The sequence below is a fragment of the Xiphophorus couchianus genome, chromosome 19, assembly GCF_001444195.1.
Source record: "Xiphophorus couchianus chromosome 19, X_couchianus-1.0, whole genome shotgun sequence".
NCBI classification, from domain to species: domain Eukaryota; kingdom Metazoa; phylum Chordata; class Actinopteri; order Cyprinodontiformes; family Poeciliidae; genus Xiphophorus; species Xiphophorus couchianus.
The window spans coordinates 3,863,254-3,881,258 of NC_040246.1; the positions used below are offsets into that span (position 1 = coordinate 3,863,254).

The following is an 18,005-nucleotide window of genomic DNA, read 5'->3' on the forward strand; positions in this document are numbered from 1 at the left end:
CTTTTCACACTGATCAGTCCAGCCAGGATTTTGTGAATGTTTTTTTGTTTGTTTTATTGTGATCAAAATCACAGATTTTGTGGCGCGAATTTTGAAATATTTGTATAGAATTTTTAGGATATTTGTACTAATTTGTGACGTTAAACGTGACTTTTTATTGATCGGCATATCGATCACGGACTATAACGTCACATCAAGTAAGGCTGAGGCAGCAGTCACTCAAACCAGATGTTTTAGGCCAGTTTTGAGAAAGATTTGCAGTAAAAATCAGAAAGAAAACGTGGGAATCTGTAGATTATGTGTGAACTTTGAGTGAGTTTTGCAGACTTGTAATTTGGAGTCTAAAGGGCCACATAAAAAGCTATGGCGGGCCAGATTTGGCCCTCGGGCCTCGAGTTTGACACATGTGGAGTAGATCATTAGAACAAATCAGTGGATGTTTCACAACTTTAACCAGCTGAAACCAAAACAAAACTGAAGTTATTATCTTTGGACCTAAAGAGGAACAATCTAGAGTCAACTCACAGCTTCTGCTACTACAGCTGGAAACCAGAGATCAGGGCCGAAACCTGGGAGTAGTGACGGACTCTGATCTGAACCTTCCGAGCCACATAAAGACGGTTACAAAGTCGGCCTTCTATCACCTGAAGAACATTTCCAGGATAAAATGTTCTAATGTTGCAGCAAGACCTAGAGAAACTCCTCCACGCGTTTACCTTCATTACTGCAACAATGTCTGCCTAAAAAAATCAAATCAATCAGGTGATCCAGAATGCTGCTGCTCGCGTCTAGTTAAAGTAAAACAGTAACATCAATTGGAGTCTGTGACAGCAGAATAAGTAAAGCAACAACTTCATGATACCAACAGGTGCATTCACCTTAAACCTTATAATGTCCCAGTGAACATGGGGTTCTCTCTGGGTACTCCGGCTTCTTCCCACAGTCATAAAACATGACCGTTACGTTAATTTTGTAACTCCAAATCACTCCTTGGTGTGAGTGTCTCAATGCGTAGCTGTGTGTTGCCCTGTAATTGACCGGTGACCGCCGGAGACAGACACCCAGGTCCCTACAAAGGACAGGCAGGTATGGAAAACAGATGGACGGTTTGGGTTTCAAGGCCAAAAATGCCAAAAATGAAAATATTCTCTCAAGGAAACATCTCCAGACACTTAAGATAAATGCCTAAAAGAGTGTGAGGCTTTCTCAGAAAGTTCGTACACTCTTTGTTTTATTTTTAGCCGAGTGACAGCTTGGTTCTTGTTGCATGGTCACATGGATATTATGTGGCGTTGCAGGCAGACTTCTAAGTAGAGCTAAAGCGGCTCCCATCTAGAGAAACCAAGCTTAATCTTTCCTGCTGATTTCTGTCTCATAGTTTATATTTCTAAATCTTTTCCTTATCAGAGTTAAAATGTACCAAGCTCAGAAATTGTAGTTTTGTGACTCTTATCAAACATCCATCTGCCGTCACATGGCACAGCGTTTAAAGTCAGCGCCTGCTCAAACTCCTCGCATTTGTCCCGGCTTTGGCTCAAGTTCAAGGCAAACGCTTGGCAGCGGCTGAAAGACCCGGCCTCTTCGCCGTGGGGAACGGTAACTTCTCGCACCTTGACCTCTGTCCAGCCGCACTCCTGCAGGAGTTGCTCGGACCCAGGGCTCCAACACCAGTGGTCCGGAGTGTGGCCCAGGAAGACGACTCCAACAAACACGAACGCAATGAGGACCAATGGCAGAGACCCAAGTACGACCATCTTCTTCTGGAAGGGTCCAAAGTCTCCTATGTGCTCCGTGAGTTTGTCCACATTCGCCATGCGTGCTGGTTTCCCTGTGTGGCACCAACAGGGTCTGCTAGAGCTGCTGCACTCTGACAAGGCCAAGCAAGAGTCCCGTTTTTAAATAGACGAGAGAACAACCGATGGTTGATCAAAATCTCTTGATCTTTCTCAGTTTCTCCTGGGCTCTTTTCTAGAAACTAAGTGAGAAAGCTTTGAATTTCATAAAAAGCAGCTTTACCAAAGACTCCAAGCCTCAGGGCCTGTGGACAGGACTGCGGCAGAGCAGTTTGCTTGTTCTGCACAGTAATTCACTGGTTTCCAAAAGAGTTGACCAGCAGGGGGCAACCATTGCAATGCACATTAAAAATGTGAAATCTGCTGGTCAGAGTTGATGAAGAGATGGATGGAGTTAATAACGGAGAAAATTTGTCAGAAAATACAGAAGACTTCATACTGGGGAGGGCATTGACCTTCCAGTTCTCCTTCCAGCAGGAGCTACGATGTATTGGTACAGATCAAAGCATTGTTAGAATGGCCTAGTCAAAGTCCAGAAGGAAAGCCAATGACTCTTGATCAAGCCTGGCTGAACTTGAGCTGTTTTACCTAGAAGAATTAGAGTTAAAAAATAAAATAAAATTAAGTCAGCGGAGATGGTGACATTCATGGCTCCACACTGCAAAAACCCTGGTCATAATAGCAAAACCCTGGTCATAATAGCAAAACTCTGGTCATAATAGCAAAACCCTGGTCATAATAGCAAAACTCTGGTCATAATAGCAAAAACCCTGGTCATAATAGCATCATCATCGGTTTTCTTGGGTGTGAAATCAAATACATGCTACACGCTTTCCTCTCTGGTCACGTTAGACATAGCTAATTCAGCTTTAGCTCATTTAGCTCAAGCAAGATGAAACCTTTACTCTTTCATTTTGACGCTAATAAAAATCGCTTCCAGCTGCGCTGCTTTGCGGGAAGCAGTGGGGGAATTTCGACAGCTAAGGGCGAGTTATTAAAATATGTTTTGAAGGAGGGAGAGCCCCGTAACATCAAGGCTGCTGTCAGGAAGCTGAAGCTTTATTAGCTTTTATTGAGTGCAGCTAACGTGGCCCAGGTGGAGAGAGGCAATGAATTATGACTACTTACCGCGAAGTGTGAAAACGCTGGACGGAAGCCTTCAGCGAAACGGTCATTTTTTAGCGGAATCGCCGCTTATCAGCGCCCAGACAGGAGCGTGAGTCTGATTAAATGCGCCTTGGTACGGATAGGTGTGCTGTCCATGTTTGAACGGCAGTATATCACGTCCGCTTTGTTCTTTGCAGAAAGTGACACTGCAGACATATTTTTGGCAGAGGTAGAAAGACATCTACTCTGTCAGTCCTCCGGTTTACAGTTAAATATCTGACCTGATAAAGAACTGGACCAGCATCTGATGGTCTCTTAAGAAATAAATTGTTGCTTCCTCTTACTAACTACTGTACCTTAAAAAATATATTCACACCCCTAGAAATGTTTCAGGTTTTTTTTCTACTTACACTGCAAAAACACAAAATCCTAAGTATTTTTGGTCTAGTTACCAATGCAAATATATCAGAACACTTGAAATAAAATTCAACTTACAAGTAACTTTCCAGCAAGATATATGAGCTTGTTTTATGTCAATAAATTCTTAAAACCGATAAAAAAAAACTAGTTGTAAGTGAAGTAATCAGTGGAACTTGTATTTTTTCAGCAATATTTGTCATGAAAGTGGTGTGGATGGTGGTGAGGCAGACGCTGTAGACCCAGGTATGATGAATAAGGAATTTAATAAGGCAACACACAGTCCAAAAACAGTCCCAAAGCCGGGCAGCACGGCCGAGCTAAAGCCAGGGCTCGACGCCGGTAGCAAACGGTTAACGAGGGACGAAAGGTAGACAGGGCACACAGGAACGGCACGACAAACGCCAAGGGCGGCAAGTAACGACAAGGACCCGACAAAGAACAGACACACAGGTGACACTAAATACACTGGGGGTAATCATAGAAACGAGACACACCTGGGAACAATCAAGGGGAGGACAGGACAACGAAGAGACTTAAGGGGACAGAAAACTCTAAATAAACACAGAAAGACACAGATCATGACAGTACCCCCCCCTCAAGGGCGGCTACCAGACGCCCAAGAAAAAAAAAACAAACCCAAAAAACCCAACAAGGGTGGGTGGAGGGGTGCCGGACGGCGGGCCAGAGTCCAAACTAACAAAAAAACAACCCACAGTCGTGGGCGGAAAAACAAGAAGGGCCAAGAGTCCATAAACAACAAAAAAAAAAAACTACCCACAGGATGGGCGGAGGCAAAGGAGGCGGGAACCACTGAGGTGGTCTGGCGGTCGTCCGCGGCAGCGGGAACTACGGAGGTGGTCCGGCGGTCGTCCGCGGCGCTGGAGGCGGGAACCACGGAGGCGGTCCGGCGGTCGTCCACGGCGCTGGAGGTGGCAACGGGGAGTCCCAGGGGCCGCCCACAGACGGCGACGACGAGCCCCCCGAGGCAGGGTCTCTGGTGGAGCACAGGGGGTCTCAGTGGGAACACAGAAGGTCGGGGTCTCAGGAGGATCGTAGGGGGTCTGGGTCTCTGGAGGAACGCAGAGGGTCTCGGGAGTCGGGGTCTCGGGAGGAACGCTGAGGGTCTCGGTCTCGGGAGGAACGCTGGAGGTCAGGGTCTCGGGAGGAACGCTGGAGGTCAGGGTCTCGGGAGGAACGCTGGAGGTCAGGGTCTCGGGAGGAACGCTGGAGGTCAGGGTCTCGGGTGGAACGCCGGCTGGAACGGCCTCCGGTGCGCCGGCCGGAACGCCGGCTGGAACGGCCTCCGGTGCGCCGGCCGGAACGCCGGCTGGAACGGCCTCCGGTGCGCCGGCAGGAACGCCGGCTGATTCGGCCTCGGGTGCGCCGGCAGGAACGCCGGCTGAAACGGCCTCGGGTGCGCCGGCTGCGCCGGTTGGGGGTGCTGGTCCCGGAGCTGGAGCTGGATCTGGGCTGGCGGAGAAACTGTGCGGATTGGGAGGCAGAGGGTTACCTCTCAGCACGGCAGCCGCCGTCAGGCACTCCCTCTCTGCCTCCTGTTGCAACTCCGCCAGCCCCAGATGCGGACGTCGCGGGATCCATTCGTCCAGCATAATCACCAAGCGTGTGGCTATATTCAGGCGGTGACGGGCAGAGTATGGCCTTGCCACCTCTTCGACATAGTCCTTTATGGTTTTCCGCAAGCCCCCTGGGTCCATGATGTAATTAGCGTGCCTCACCGTACTTTTGGTCGGGTCCTTCTGTCATGAAAGTGGTGTGGATGGTGGTGAGGCAGACGCTGTAGACCCAGGTATGATGAATAAGGAATTTAATAAGGCAACACACAGTCCAAAAACAGTCCCAAAGCCGGGCAGCACGGCCGAGCTAAAGCCAGGGCTCGACGCCGGTAGCAACCGGTTAACGAGGGACGAAAGGTAGACAGGGCACACAGGAACGGCACGACAAACGCCAAGGGCGGCAAGTAACGACAAGGACCCGACAAAGAACAGACACACAGGTGACACTAAATACACTGGGGGTAATCATAGAAACGAGACACACCTGGGAACAATCAAGGGGAGGACAGGACAACGAAGAGACTTAAGGGGACAGAAAACTCTAAATAAACACAGAAAGACACAGATCATGACAATATTAAGAAATGATTTACCTAAAACATTTTAAATATCTTTAAAAAAGTTACTTTGTTTTGTTTTAGGGTTTCCCCCAGAAAACTTGCTAAGCCCGGTGGTCCACCGTGTTTTTGTTTTAAAAGATGTTGAGTAGACAGGAGAGGTAAAAATATTACTGGGTAATTATATGTTACGGGAAAACAAAGCCAGTAAAACGCTATTTAAACCCACAATTAGTGTTAAAAACAACTAATCAAATAATACAATTAAAATTAATAGCAATTATTTGCACTTCTGTTTAATCAAATTTAAGTCAGCGGCCTTAGTCACCTTATGGCATTAAGTGATTGATTCAAGTGGCTTTGAGCTAGTCTCTGTGTTTCCCTCAGTTTTCCCTCTTTACTTTCATGGGATTTTTAAAAAAAGAACATTTCTTCTTTTAAACATGTTTTCTTTTTAATGCCTGTTGTGATGTAATCTACCAAAAACACACACAAAACGCAATCTCTTTTTTTTTTTTCCTCCTCCAGGGGACTTTTGTGGGCTCTAGTGTCCCTTATATGACAGTGGGCTGACAGGAAAGGAGAGGGGGGAAGACATGCGGGAGTCCGGGAGTCGAACCCGCGACGGCCGCGTTGAGGACTCAAGGCCTCCAAATGCGGGTCGCGCTAACGGTACGCCCCAATTAGCACTCTCTTTTGACACAATTGTAAACTACGTTGTATATTTTTTAATCCAGCTGTAAAAGTCCACACTTCATTTCTCAAATGTGTCTTTATCTTCAATTTAGATATGTTAATAAAACACCAATAAAACACTTGGTGGTAATGTTTGCTGTGACGATTAGAAATGGTTGTTAATTGTTCCGTAAGTCAGAAAAACTGGTGTGCAAAGAATTCATAAGGTGTAATATTTTCTGTTAATGTTTTTGAAATATGTTACAGAAATAAAAAATTAAGAAAATATTTCAACGTTTCGCATTGTTTCACATAAAAATACAAAATTGTACTAATGAATCTGCATTTTTGTCTATAGGATCATTTGCAGTAAAGAAAAATAAAGACAAAGAGCTTTACAGATATATATATAAAACACTGTTACAAATTTGGAGCAGAAATGACTGGTTTAGGTCTGTCTGTATTTTCTGACTGATGAACTCCTTTCAAAAGCCAAAATACATGCATTTAGACTCTGATGTGTACCGACTGACAGGCCTCCTGCGTCCACCAATCAAACTGCCCCCATAAATTGGCAGCCAACTGCAGAGCACGGTGTCCGCCGTCTATTTTTATGTGCGCTTGTCTGGCCTCACAAAACGCTGCCCGCCTACCTCCCTTGCTCTCTTTCTCAGCGAGGTCCAGCAGAGCTCTGCTGCTTTCAACAAAACATGCGAGCGTCTTGGCACAAGAAACTAGTCGTGTACTTTTTTAAATGTGGCTCTTCAAAGAGATACGCAACTTATTACACCTCAAATGTCCTCAAGAGGCCAGTCTGAAAAATTGCATAACATGTTTTTAATAATTATTTATCTACTTTGAATTTTTTTTTTTTTTTTTTGCTAAATTAGAAAACGCATGCTTAAATCAAGGTCACTGTGCTGCCATGACCTCACCAGTTCTCGATCCATCAGAGTGTCTTTGGGGTGAGGTAGAATGAAATTTGATGTGCAGCCAACAAATCACGTCAGTATGGACCAAAATCTCTGAGGAAGGTCTCTGCCACTTTGTTGACTCTATGCCACAAAGACTTGAGGCAGTTCTGAAGGTCTAGTGGTGCGTTCACACCAAAAGCGTTACACGCATCAAAAATGCGTCAGACACTTCAAATTCGATGCGTCTGCATTCAAAGTGCAGATGCTTCACATTTTGCTCTACACCTAGTGTTTCACCTGTCTGGTTTATGTTCAAAGTCTATGTCGAGGTGCGTCTAGGGCACGTTAGACGCGTCAGCTCTAGTCGATGTTTTCCATTGGACGCTTTAGACGCCCAAAACGCGCCCCAGCGGCCCTCGATGCACCTCCACATAGACGTAGAAAGTAAACCGGACGCGCCTGACGCTCATAACGCTTTTGATGTGAACGCACCATAAGGGTCTCCCCTGCTGTACTGTCTACTTAATACCCAATGAGAGTTCACCCTGTGGTGGTTTTCTTTAGTTTAGGTACAGTCTCTTTTGCCCTTTTTAGCCAGATGTAGACGGCTGTTTCTGTTCCAAACATGAGAGACATATAGAGACCAGAAAGTTGGGCATCTCTCATTAGGCCACAGAACGAGAGATGCTCAACCTTTTGGTTTCTAGGTGTGTTTTGGGCATCTCTCCCTTTTGGAGTTCTAGGAGTTTTAATCTAACTTTTCTTCATGTAAAGTTCTAAATGTTAGCCAAAAACCAAGGCTACCATTTTATTCTCAACTATGCTTAAAACTCCACATGTGTAATTCTCTTGTGGTAAGATCTAAAAGCAACCTCAACCTTTACCCGTGGCATTATGAACGGACAATAAAGACAAAAGTTCATGTTGGGGTTTTTAAAATATTTTTTGTATTCTCACATGCAGCCGGTTTTCTGTCACAGCGGTTTCTGTATTAATCAACTGACTCCATCTCCCGATCTCGCTGTTCTTGATTTTGATCCTCGTGGACGTCCTGGTGTTTGCTCCCCTCTGCTTGCTTCTCCTTTGGCCCTTCGATGCCCTCGGAGAGTCCATGTGACTGACTATCTGCTGATTCTGTGGGCGCCGTGTGAGATATTGTGAAAGAACCAGCGATCTCTTTCAGTAGAGCCTGCTCAGCCTTCAGTTTAGCCAGTGCCTGGGTTAGCGGCGTTGTTTGCGCTAGTGATTCAGCGGAGGCGGGGTTTCCTGTGTCCTGAGCTGGATGATCCTCTTTTTGACCTATAGGAATCTCCGGCACCTCACCGCCTTCCTTCTGCGCTTCCTCATAAGGGTGTTTGTCTGGTTGAGCTCCCTGTACCTGCTCAGATAGGTTCTTCCTTTGCTCCTGTAAAGCCCTGCAAAGACTCTCGAGCTTCTGGTTCTTGATGGTGAGAAGCTCAAACTCCTTTTCCTTGATGGTTCTCTGTTGAGATGACACAGACAAAACACTTGTAGTTCTCTCTAATTGAGGTATTTTCTTACATTACAACAACAAACATCAATGTTTTAATTGAAAATGTATGTGCTAGACCAAAGACCGTCCCAAAGGCGCATGAGACCCTGAAGAGCATTTTATTTCAGGGCAGCTGAAATAAAATGCAAAGGCAAATTTGATCTCAATTGTGCTTAGATTTGTCTGGGAAGTCGTACGTCAGATCAGGGAATGACATCACACCAGAGTATAACAATTTCGTTTTGCAAGTTGGAAATTGGTGGGATTTGCTGATTTTTGTGTTGCTAACTTAGCCTGGTAAAAAGCCGCCCCGTGTTCTATGCTTTACTTCATACGGAGGATCTGGACCCTCAGCTATTGAGACACTGGAGTTGCCCAGTGGACTCTTTTTAAATTTGATGGTGCATTCACACCAAATGCGTTTTAGGCATCAAGCGGGTCTGGTTTACATTCAACGTCTATGTGGAGGTGCGTCAAGATCATCGCGGCGCGTTTTGAGCGTCTAGCGCGGCGTGATTTCAACCATTTGGAGCGTCCAACGGAAAACAACGGCTAGAGCTGACACGTCTGACGCACCTCCACTTAGACTTTAAATGTAAGCCAAACATGCGAAACACTAGTTGTAGAACAAAATGTCAAGCGTCTGCATTCAAAGTGTACATGCGTCGAACTCAAAGCGTCAGACGCATTTAGTGTTACCAATAGGCTTTATCCAATTGCCAACATTTGTCCGTGATGCATGTAAGAAGCTTACTGGAAATTGCTTACGCTGTAAACAACCAGCTGTGGTAGATTATTAAGTAAATATTTCAAACACTGATTGATAACATACTTCCAAATTATGAAGGCTTTGCTTTGTTAGTATAAAACTGGCGCATTTGTTGACACCTGAAAGTGCTCTCGTGTCAGCAGGGGGTGCTAAATGTTCTCAGAGCTCGATTCTACCGCAGGCTGCCTCGTCAACAGTGGGGATGGTGGTAGCAGGTGTTTTCCGTTTGATCTATCACTTAACCTGTCTGGTGTGTTAGGGGAGGTAGTGTTGGTCTATCACATAAAATCCTTATAAAACACTCAAGTTTGTTGAAAATTGTTGCTTACATCAGCCACCATGTCAATGAGATTCTTGTTGCAGCTGTCAAAGCGCGTCTTCCATGAATGGCACTCTTTCTCCAGCTTCTTCATTTTCTTGGCCATCTAAACAATACAAATACAGCACTCTGCAAAACACGTTTCTTGTTCCTAAAAATCTGGGTGGATCGTTCTATTTTTGCTTCCTTCAACTTTGCAAGTGACAGGAAACTAGAAGGAAACATTACAAAAAGCCATTCTTACTTTGTCCATGTCTTGTTTGAAGCCGCTGTAGACGCTGTTGCTCTTCGACACCGTACCTTGGAACTCGTCAAACTTTTTGGAGTACATGTCAAGCTGGGAAGAGTTTATGAAAACATTAGAAAGAAAACAATCTAAAACTGAAATAAAACAAGCAAATGTTACCTGAGGAGTCAGGTAGGTTGCCCTACCTGACTCCTCATGTCTGTTTCTTGCTCCTTCAGGCCTCTCAGCTGCAGCTTGTACTCCGCCACTTGTTTAAGAAGCTGTTGTGGTATCGACACATCCCACGTTAATACATGCAGACTCATATTTACTCATAACCCAAATGTGATTCACTGGACGTACAAGCTCTTTCTCCAGCTTGTGCTTCCCCTCGGCCTCCTTCAGGATCAGATTGGCCTGCTCTAGCTTGGTTTCCAGAAGTTTCTCCTTCAGATCTCTGTGCTTGAAAACTTTTTCCAAGTTCTGGTAGACAATCAAGGGGATTTATGAGTCGCTTTCACACAGAGAGATATTTCACTTCTCGCTCGGAAAGCTTTGGCTGGACTACTGTGTCTAATAGAAGTAAGACCAGGGTGAAAGTTGCAGGTAATGAATGCATGGATGCAGATGCGTCAGGGATTGCATGAGCACATTGCGTCAAATTAACGTATACTCTTCCCCCCCCTCTGGTGCAGAGTGAGAATACGGTTTGACCTTTCTGTGATGTACTGTATCTGCTCTTTGAGTCTGGCACAGAGGTGACGGCTGTGTGTGTGGTAAGCTCCATACCGCCTCTCGCTGGTCGTATTGTGCAATGAGGGCCTTGAGTTTTTCTGCCAGGGCGCCGTTCTCCTGACACAGCGTGGTGTTGCGGCTGCTGTGCTCCTCTATCTGGGCTTGGATGTCGCTCAGGGTCCCCTGGAAGTGGGTGGTGATCTCTTTCCTCTTTAAGTCGTCTTCTCTGCACCGCTGCAGCGTCTCCTCCTGCGAGTCGGGGAGGAGTGTTAGCACTTAGCACAGCATTTCCCAGTACCCGTGGTTTCTGAGAAGAGGAAGGGTTTTTCACCAACGTCTTAACACGTTCTGAGAAAATTGACCACCTGATAGAGAAAACTGAATTAAAGTGTATCACTTTTTGTTGGTAACAACTTGTGAAAGCTCTTTAAGTAATCAGATTCATTCTGCTTCCCATTTTGCCAGATTTTTTTCGGAAAACCAAAACTAAATTTTAAAATTCAGACTATTTTGAGATTTATATTGGATAGAGAAGGATTTCTAATAATTATCTCACCATAAAACAGCTACTTAGTGTCCCCAAAAGCAGTAGTGGAGAAGGTAGGTTGATCTTTTAAAATTTATAACGGCTCAAACAAAAAATATTTTGCAGAGGAGACCAGCACAACCTTAGCACAGTTGATTGACACAATATTTTGTGTGAATTTGTAAATGTCGTGGAGGCTGGTTGACCTTTGATGACCTCTAGAAACGTATTATTTTAAATATCTTTAAAATAACAGGGGCGCAAACGAAAAGTTTGGCTACACAAACTGGCGCAAACATTTGACCCCAATTTCGTTTAATTTGAAGAAGATGGAGTGGCCAACTTCACTCAGGTAAAACGTCAAGAGAGTTATGCTTGCGGCTCGATCTGCAAAGTATTAAAGAGCGAATGCTTAAGGTTTTCTGAAAAACTATGTCCATTTTCCTACCACTTTGCAATATTGCACTCCTTCGTGTTGGTCTTTCACACACAATCCCTACAAAATATGTGAAAGTATGAAGATGTAAAGTGTGAAAGTCGGAGTTCAAGTGGTGTGAATACTTTTGCGAACCACTGTGTGGATCTTGAGTTTTCTAATGCGGAACCGGGTTTATGTTGACGCCACCTGTTATTTTAACCTAAACACCGGCATGAAGCTCAGGTTTGACTCTTGGATCGTTTACGCTTGAATGTTTCTGGATGACGTCATTAGTGACGGACCTTTAAGGTCTTGTTGTGCCTTTGCAGCTCCCTGCAGAGCCCCTCCAGTTTGCTGCGAGCCAGCACCGCCCGGCTGTGCTCGCTCTGCAGCTGGTCCTTCTCCTTCATCACTTGGAGCAGCTTCTTTTGCAGAGTCTTCATCTGCTTCTGGTCACTGCGATGCTCCTCCAGCTGGAGAAACACACACACACAAATTCATCAGATGTTCATCAGATTAATCTGGGCAGGAGTGCCTGGATTTTCCCGTTACTCACCAGCTCAGCGTGCTTCTTTATGATGGTCTCCAGTTTCTGCTCTGGAGTGTCGAGTTTGTTCAAACTTTGCATGAGCAGCATGGCCTCCTTACCTGAGCAGTTAGACGTCATCCATCATTGTCAACAATGTGTAAAGATGTAAAATTACACAAGCTGTGTAACCCACACTGGGAAAAAAAATCTCTCAGTGACTAAAATAGTGTACAAAAGGTTCAGTGTAGTATTATACCTGACAGATGACAGCTATCGATTTCAGTAAAACTATAGGACTTTTGCTGACTGAGCTGAATCCGAACCCATGCAACTTAAAATCGATGAAATATTCGGGAAAGAAGAAATAAAGAGACCTAGATTTTTGAGCATTTTCTTCTCTAGTTTCTGGTCCTTGCGGGCATCTGGCTCTTTGGCAGCTGTGACCTCCTCTATGTCCTCTGGCTCAGCTGGAATCCGGGCTGCCTGGTAGGTGCTAATGATGTCCTCCAGCTGTTGGCCCAGGTCCTCTGTCAGGTCAATGTGGCGATCCTCGGCCGGAGACGCTCCGGGACCGGTGGGGGCAGGGCCGCTCTCCTGACAAGCCTCCATAATCCTCAGCGAGTACAAACAAGGGAGCTCTGTAATGGAGACCATGACAACATTTCAACATGGAAACGGCGAGAGAAATTGAAGTTCATTTAAATTATGAGTTTATCTGAAAGATCATGTTTTCATATTATTATTCTTTCGTGTTTTTTACTAGGCTCCTTTTCTTTCTGTGGTACATTATTAACAGTTCTTTGGATGTTTGTTTGGAGGTAAGAAACGTTTACACACTCTTCTTGTTTTATCAGACATATAGGAAGCAATGCCATGTCAATAGTCACACGCAGACTTAAAGAAAAGAGCTTGTATTTAAATGCTGTGCAATCAATTAGGTCACGTTGCAGCTGTTTAGAGCTACAATGTTCATGTGATTAGGTCACACTATGTTTCAATAAAAGGCAGTTGAGGACTTAGAGCCGGCAAAGTTGATCCCAGACAGTGTTTGACTACGGTTCTCCGTGTCTGGCTTCTCTTCCCTCTTCTGCAGAAAAGTAACTTGTGTTTTTGGTCGATTCCTTGCAGGTTGGGAACCAAAATAGACCCAACAGAAATGGCTCATAAGAAATGTGATTATGATAAATATGTCTCAATGGCTGCTGGAAATTAAGTTATTTTGTTGCCGAGATCTGAGACATTCAGTTTTATTATTACTTTTATTATTTATGTATTTGTTGCATTTTGATTCAGAAGCATTAAATAAATAAAATGCTGAATTGCTTACTTAACCCAGATGCGGTTTGTTGACGTCAAGACAAAACTAGAAGAAGCCTCATTGTTCTTCATGAGCCGCCATTTTGTACTGAACAACCACTTCAGAGTTAGCTGAAGCTGTTCCACAGGAAGAAATAAGAAAATGTGATATTATGTTGTGTAATACTGTTAGTGTCAGTAAGTTGAGTTAATGACTTTAGTTCTTTAGTAAGAGCTAGTTAGTTCACGTTAAGCCAAAATCAGACTTTTAGCTGCTAAGCTGTTAGCACAAGCTAGAGCTAGCTGGCTGCATTTTCACAAAGAACTAGTCATAAATTACATATGGACAAGCTATTTATAGTATTGTGGTTTTAAGATGAACTTTGCTCTTCAAATATAAAATATTGTTAGAGGGCAGGTTATTAACCAGGTAGTGTTGGAAAGTTTAATTATGCTAGTTTTAATGATGTTTAACTTTAGTGCATGTTGAACTATTAGACTGATCCTGATTGTTTTGAGTAGGCCTCAGTTTAGGCTAGATTTAGACTCATGGTTCAATCGATACATAACTTAATCAGTAGAACATTTTTCTTAGATATAATATCACGATTTGATTAAAATGAATCTAATCAGTAGTTTTTTATATTAGATCACATTCTTAAGAGTGTATAAGTCATATATTCATTTAGAAATTGTTTTAGTCCATTATAACTAAAGAAGTTGACAACTAATCAGAAAATATTGAGTCTAACAGATGTTTTGGTATTGAAACTGTTCATGTCTGTTTTATAAGACCTTGAAGGTATTATATGAAACGTGTGCTAATTTTTATAGTCAAAATCTACTGTTTGATGCACTGGGTCAGAGGTCAGGAGAGCTCGGTGCGGTTCAGGAACCAGTTTGAAGGGATGAAAAACACGGATAGCTGATAAACTCTGGTCCCGCTTTCTTGAGTAAAATGTTTCCATATGAAATGAGCACATCCATTGTTTGTATTCTGGGAAAGTGCGCAGGGAGGACAGCTTAGACAGCGATGAATTCATCCCTTGGCCTTCGTAACACCTGCATGGTCTCTGGCGTGCAAACAGCAACACGTCATTACGGGCTGTTTGAGTCCACCACTAAACGGTACGTTAGAACGCATCAGACAGTAGAAACACACCTTGATCTAAAATTAATTGAGCTAAAACAGCTGGTCAGATCACTGGGCTGGAATTGTCTTAACTGCCACACAGTGGTCTCCGAAGGCGCGGCTTCGTATTTTTGTAAGGTAATTAATTTCGTCTTTGTGGCTTTGGTTTCTGATGATTATGATGAGCTGTTGATGTGATTTTTATGCACTTGATTGTTTGAATAAAATTCTGGATGAAGTTGAACAGTGGCTGTTGTCTTTGATGTGGCTGTTGTCTTTTACACACGACATTAATGGACCTGCAGAGACGAGAAAACAACGAGCAACAAGTAGCAAATATATCTCGCTTTCTCAACAGTAGTTAGCTAATGCTAGCTATGTTGCGTGAAAGAATTACACTATAACTCCGTAGTTCGGGACTTTTCTAGCGAATACCACCTCAAAAAATACCACCTTACTGTCCAGGCATTTAAGACTTCTAAGAATTTGAAGGAATGTTGTTATTCACTTGCTCTGCAATTTCCTGATTCAACATTTGGAAAAATAAAGATGAAGTAAAAACTTTTAGATTTCTGATTCTTCAAATATTCTATAATGTAGATTGAAGCAGAGAAAAGAAGAACATGAACTAAATTTTCTACCTTTCTGGCTCAACTTTGCTAATCATTCATTTGCTTAATTTACCTTGTAAGTAGTTGAAACAAAAATATAATTTAGTTGCCACTAAACACAGTGCCAAGTACTAACAGAACTACTTGTACTACGCCTTTAGGCTGTAGTCTCAAACTGCAGTCCTTGAGGACCAGAGTACTACAACTTTTAGATGTGTCCCTTGTCCTACGCAGTTGAATTAAATGGTAAAACTGCATCTCTAGCATCCAGTCAATGTTTAGCTCTGCTAATGTGCAAATATTGAAGCCATGCGGGCTGAAGCCGAGAGATATCTAAAAGTTGCTGGACTGTGGTCCTTGAGGAGAGGAGTTTGAGCCCACTTACTTAAAGTCATCAATTCACCGCCTTAGTTGATGTAAAAAATTTAAAATCCAGTGGATGAATTTTTACCTTGTTATTACACTAAAAAATAAACTAATTCAAGGCTTTCCATTTAAAACAGCCTTGTTAGTATGTTAGCTTTGTGGCCATGCAGGCACATAGAATGGACAAGTCATCCATTTTAACCAAATGTTGAGTGTTGTGTAATGTTGTTTATTGTTGTCAATCCCTTCTTTAGTAGCCTTAAAATCACATTAATCACTTTAGCCCAGGGGTGCCCAAACGTTTTGAGACCAATATGTACTTTTTCTCTCACCAGCCGGCTGAGATCTACCACATGAATCAATAACCTAACCCTGCTTGTGTTAAATAAACAGGGCTAGTGTGTGTGTGTGTGTGTTTTAATAGTGTCACAAGATAATAGTAGGGCTTTAAAATATCGAATAGGTAAAATTGTGAATGAAAAAACACGCAGTGTAGCATTTACAATGTCATGCTAGCCAACCACAGTAAGGACTGGACTTTTTTCTCCAGTCACACCTCCGTCTTAAACCATATCTTCTCTTCAAACCCCAAAACTACGAGGAAAAAACGGCTAAACATTAAAAATAGAAAAATGCAATTTTAAATTAATTCAAATTGAATTTGATACTGCAAAAGTTGAAAACAAATCCGCCAACTTTTGATATATTGCCTGGTTTCACTTAATTATATTGGGGGGGAAAAAAAGTATAACAGTTTGTTTTTATTTTTACACAGCATCCCAACTTTTCGTAGGATACAAGAATGTACGTAAATGTACGACAAACGAGATTTTGCACAAAACACCAGATGCTGGTCAGGGTGTTGGATTGCTTAAACACAGATTATGAGAAACATCGTCCTTTTCTGGCAACAGCTCTTTTGTCCAACCAATCAGGAGAGAGCAAATAGTGTGATGAGAAGTGACATGGCCTGCTTGTGTTGTGCACACTCACAGTCAGAGCCTGTCTGAGGCGCATAAAATTAGTCCTGCCTTCACGCAGCCTGCGCTTTCACAAGCAGAGCACATGGCACCTGTTCCAGACCCACAAGCTATTTTTGGAACTTCTTAATATGGGCACGTTATTTATTTATTTATTTTTTTGTTGTCGTTTCTAATCCACTCTTGCTGATGTCGGGGTCAGTGAAAACAAGAGTTCTTCGGCTATTTATATTCACATAAAAGGGTTATGTGAGAGACTCGCTTCGATATTTTAAAAGGAGGTTAAAAAACAACAAATATTACAAGAGAAAGTATTGGAGAATCTTGTAGCTGAGTTTTTGTAGAACAAAGTTCTCAGTGAGGTATTTAAATGTTTCCTCCGACAAGGGAATTTGTTGTAAACAAATGACGCGGGCAGGTCTCGCTGCGCCGACCGGCTCCTCATCTCCCAACAAACTCGGTCAGCTTGTCACCACATGCAGCGAAACACACATTAGTAAGTTAAGAGAACGACGGGAGAGTCGGAAAGCGGCTCCAGCAAATGGCTTTGGCTCATATCTTCATGTTAGGCAATCCACTAAGAGGAAGGGTCGCAAGCAAATGGGGTCTTACCGGGACAAAGGTCCAGAAGGGAAAAGGAAAAGAGTGGCGAGGGGTTTCGGACAGGCGGCCACCAGCGATACGACAGCTGTGATAAGACCGCCTCAAAATAAACCAGGAGAGAGCCGCTCACTCTGAGCAGGGAGAGGGAGGATGGAGACTCTCTGCAGCATGTCTGCAATCTGCATGTTCTGCTATTAATATATCACTTTTTGCTGTTTTTTGTTCCGCATTTAATATACGACAGCCTGCTGTTACTTGCAGTGTAATCATTTTGACAAATGGGCCTTAAGAGAGGAGTGACAGAACAGCAGAGAGGTGGAATAAAAGACCACCCATCTCTGATTGGCTGGTTTTGGAGAAAAAAGTCCTCCACAGTGTGAATGTTAAAAATGTATATAGGTCTCCTGACGTCATGTAGGCCAGGGATGTCCAAAGTGCGGCCCGGTGGCCAATTGTGGCCCTTGGACTGATTTTTTTGTGGCCCCCAACAGCAATTCAGAAATGGTGCAAATTTGGCCCGTTCATGCAGATGAAGAATTTGTAATCAGGGTAAAAATTGTTACGAATATAATTTTCTTACAAAGGAAAATGTATGGGTTTTTTTTAAAACAAGTTTTAGCAGAAGGTAAAACCAAATTCATCCAGAGAGAAGCCAACTTTGCTGAACCCAAATCAGCTTTTATCCTTTCTTAAACTTGTTGCCTGTTGTGATAGATAAGAGAAGACATGACAGAACACACACAGGCACTTTGTGTCATGATTATCAGATTTCTATTTTTTAAATCCTGATTTCGACTTTGAATGAAATCATATTTTTGAATGTTTTGCCTCTGAAATTCCTAACAGATTTTCTTTAAAATTCAAAATTATTCTTATCAGTATTGTGATTTTCTCAAGTTTGACTTTATATTTTACAATTTGACATTTTACTTCAAATTCTAA

At 43.2% G+C, this 18,005-nt stretch overlaps 1 protein-coding gene across 1 annotated transcript; it reads right to left on the bottom strand.

Annotated features, from left to right (window-relative positions):
* Positions 1-7,964: 7,964 nt before the first annotated feature.
* On the bottom strand, positions 7,965-12,732 carry txlnbb (taxilin beta b). Its single transcript, XM_028001514.1, has 9 exons — positions 12,450-12,732; positions 12,103-12,194; positions 11,849-12,019; positions 10,657-10,851; positions 10,231-10,350; positions 10,074-10,148; positions 9,886-9,978; positions 9,652-9,747; positions 7,965-8,523 (listed from the first exon to the last, which is right to left on the bottom strand). The coding sequence occupies exons 1-9, from the start codon at positions 12,727-12,729 to the stop codon at positions 8,032-8,034; spliced, it is 1,614 nt and encodes a 537-aa protein (XP_027857315.1). The 5' UTR covers positions 12,730-12,732; the 3' UTR covers positions 7,965-8,031.
* Between the last annotated feature and the right edge of the window lie 5,273 nt (positions 12,733-18,005).

Bases quoted from the DNA above. Each gene is read 5' to 3' on its own strand.
- txlnbb (XM_028001514.1), bottom strand. From the start codon at position 12,729: ATGGTCTCCATTACAGAGCTCCCTTGTTTGTACTCGCTGAGGATTATG. The intron at 12,195-12,449 runs GTCTCTTTATTT...CTAACTGCTCAG, and splicing joins GAAAATGCTCAAAAATCTAG to GTAAGGAGGCCATGCTGCTC. The intron at 9,979-10,073 runs GTAGGGCAACCT...AACTCTTCCCAG, and splicing joins AAACAGACATGAGGAGTCAG to CTTGACATGTACTCCAAAAA.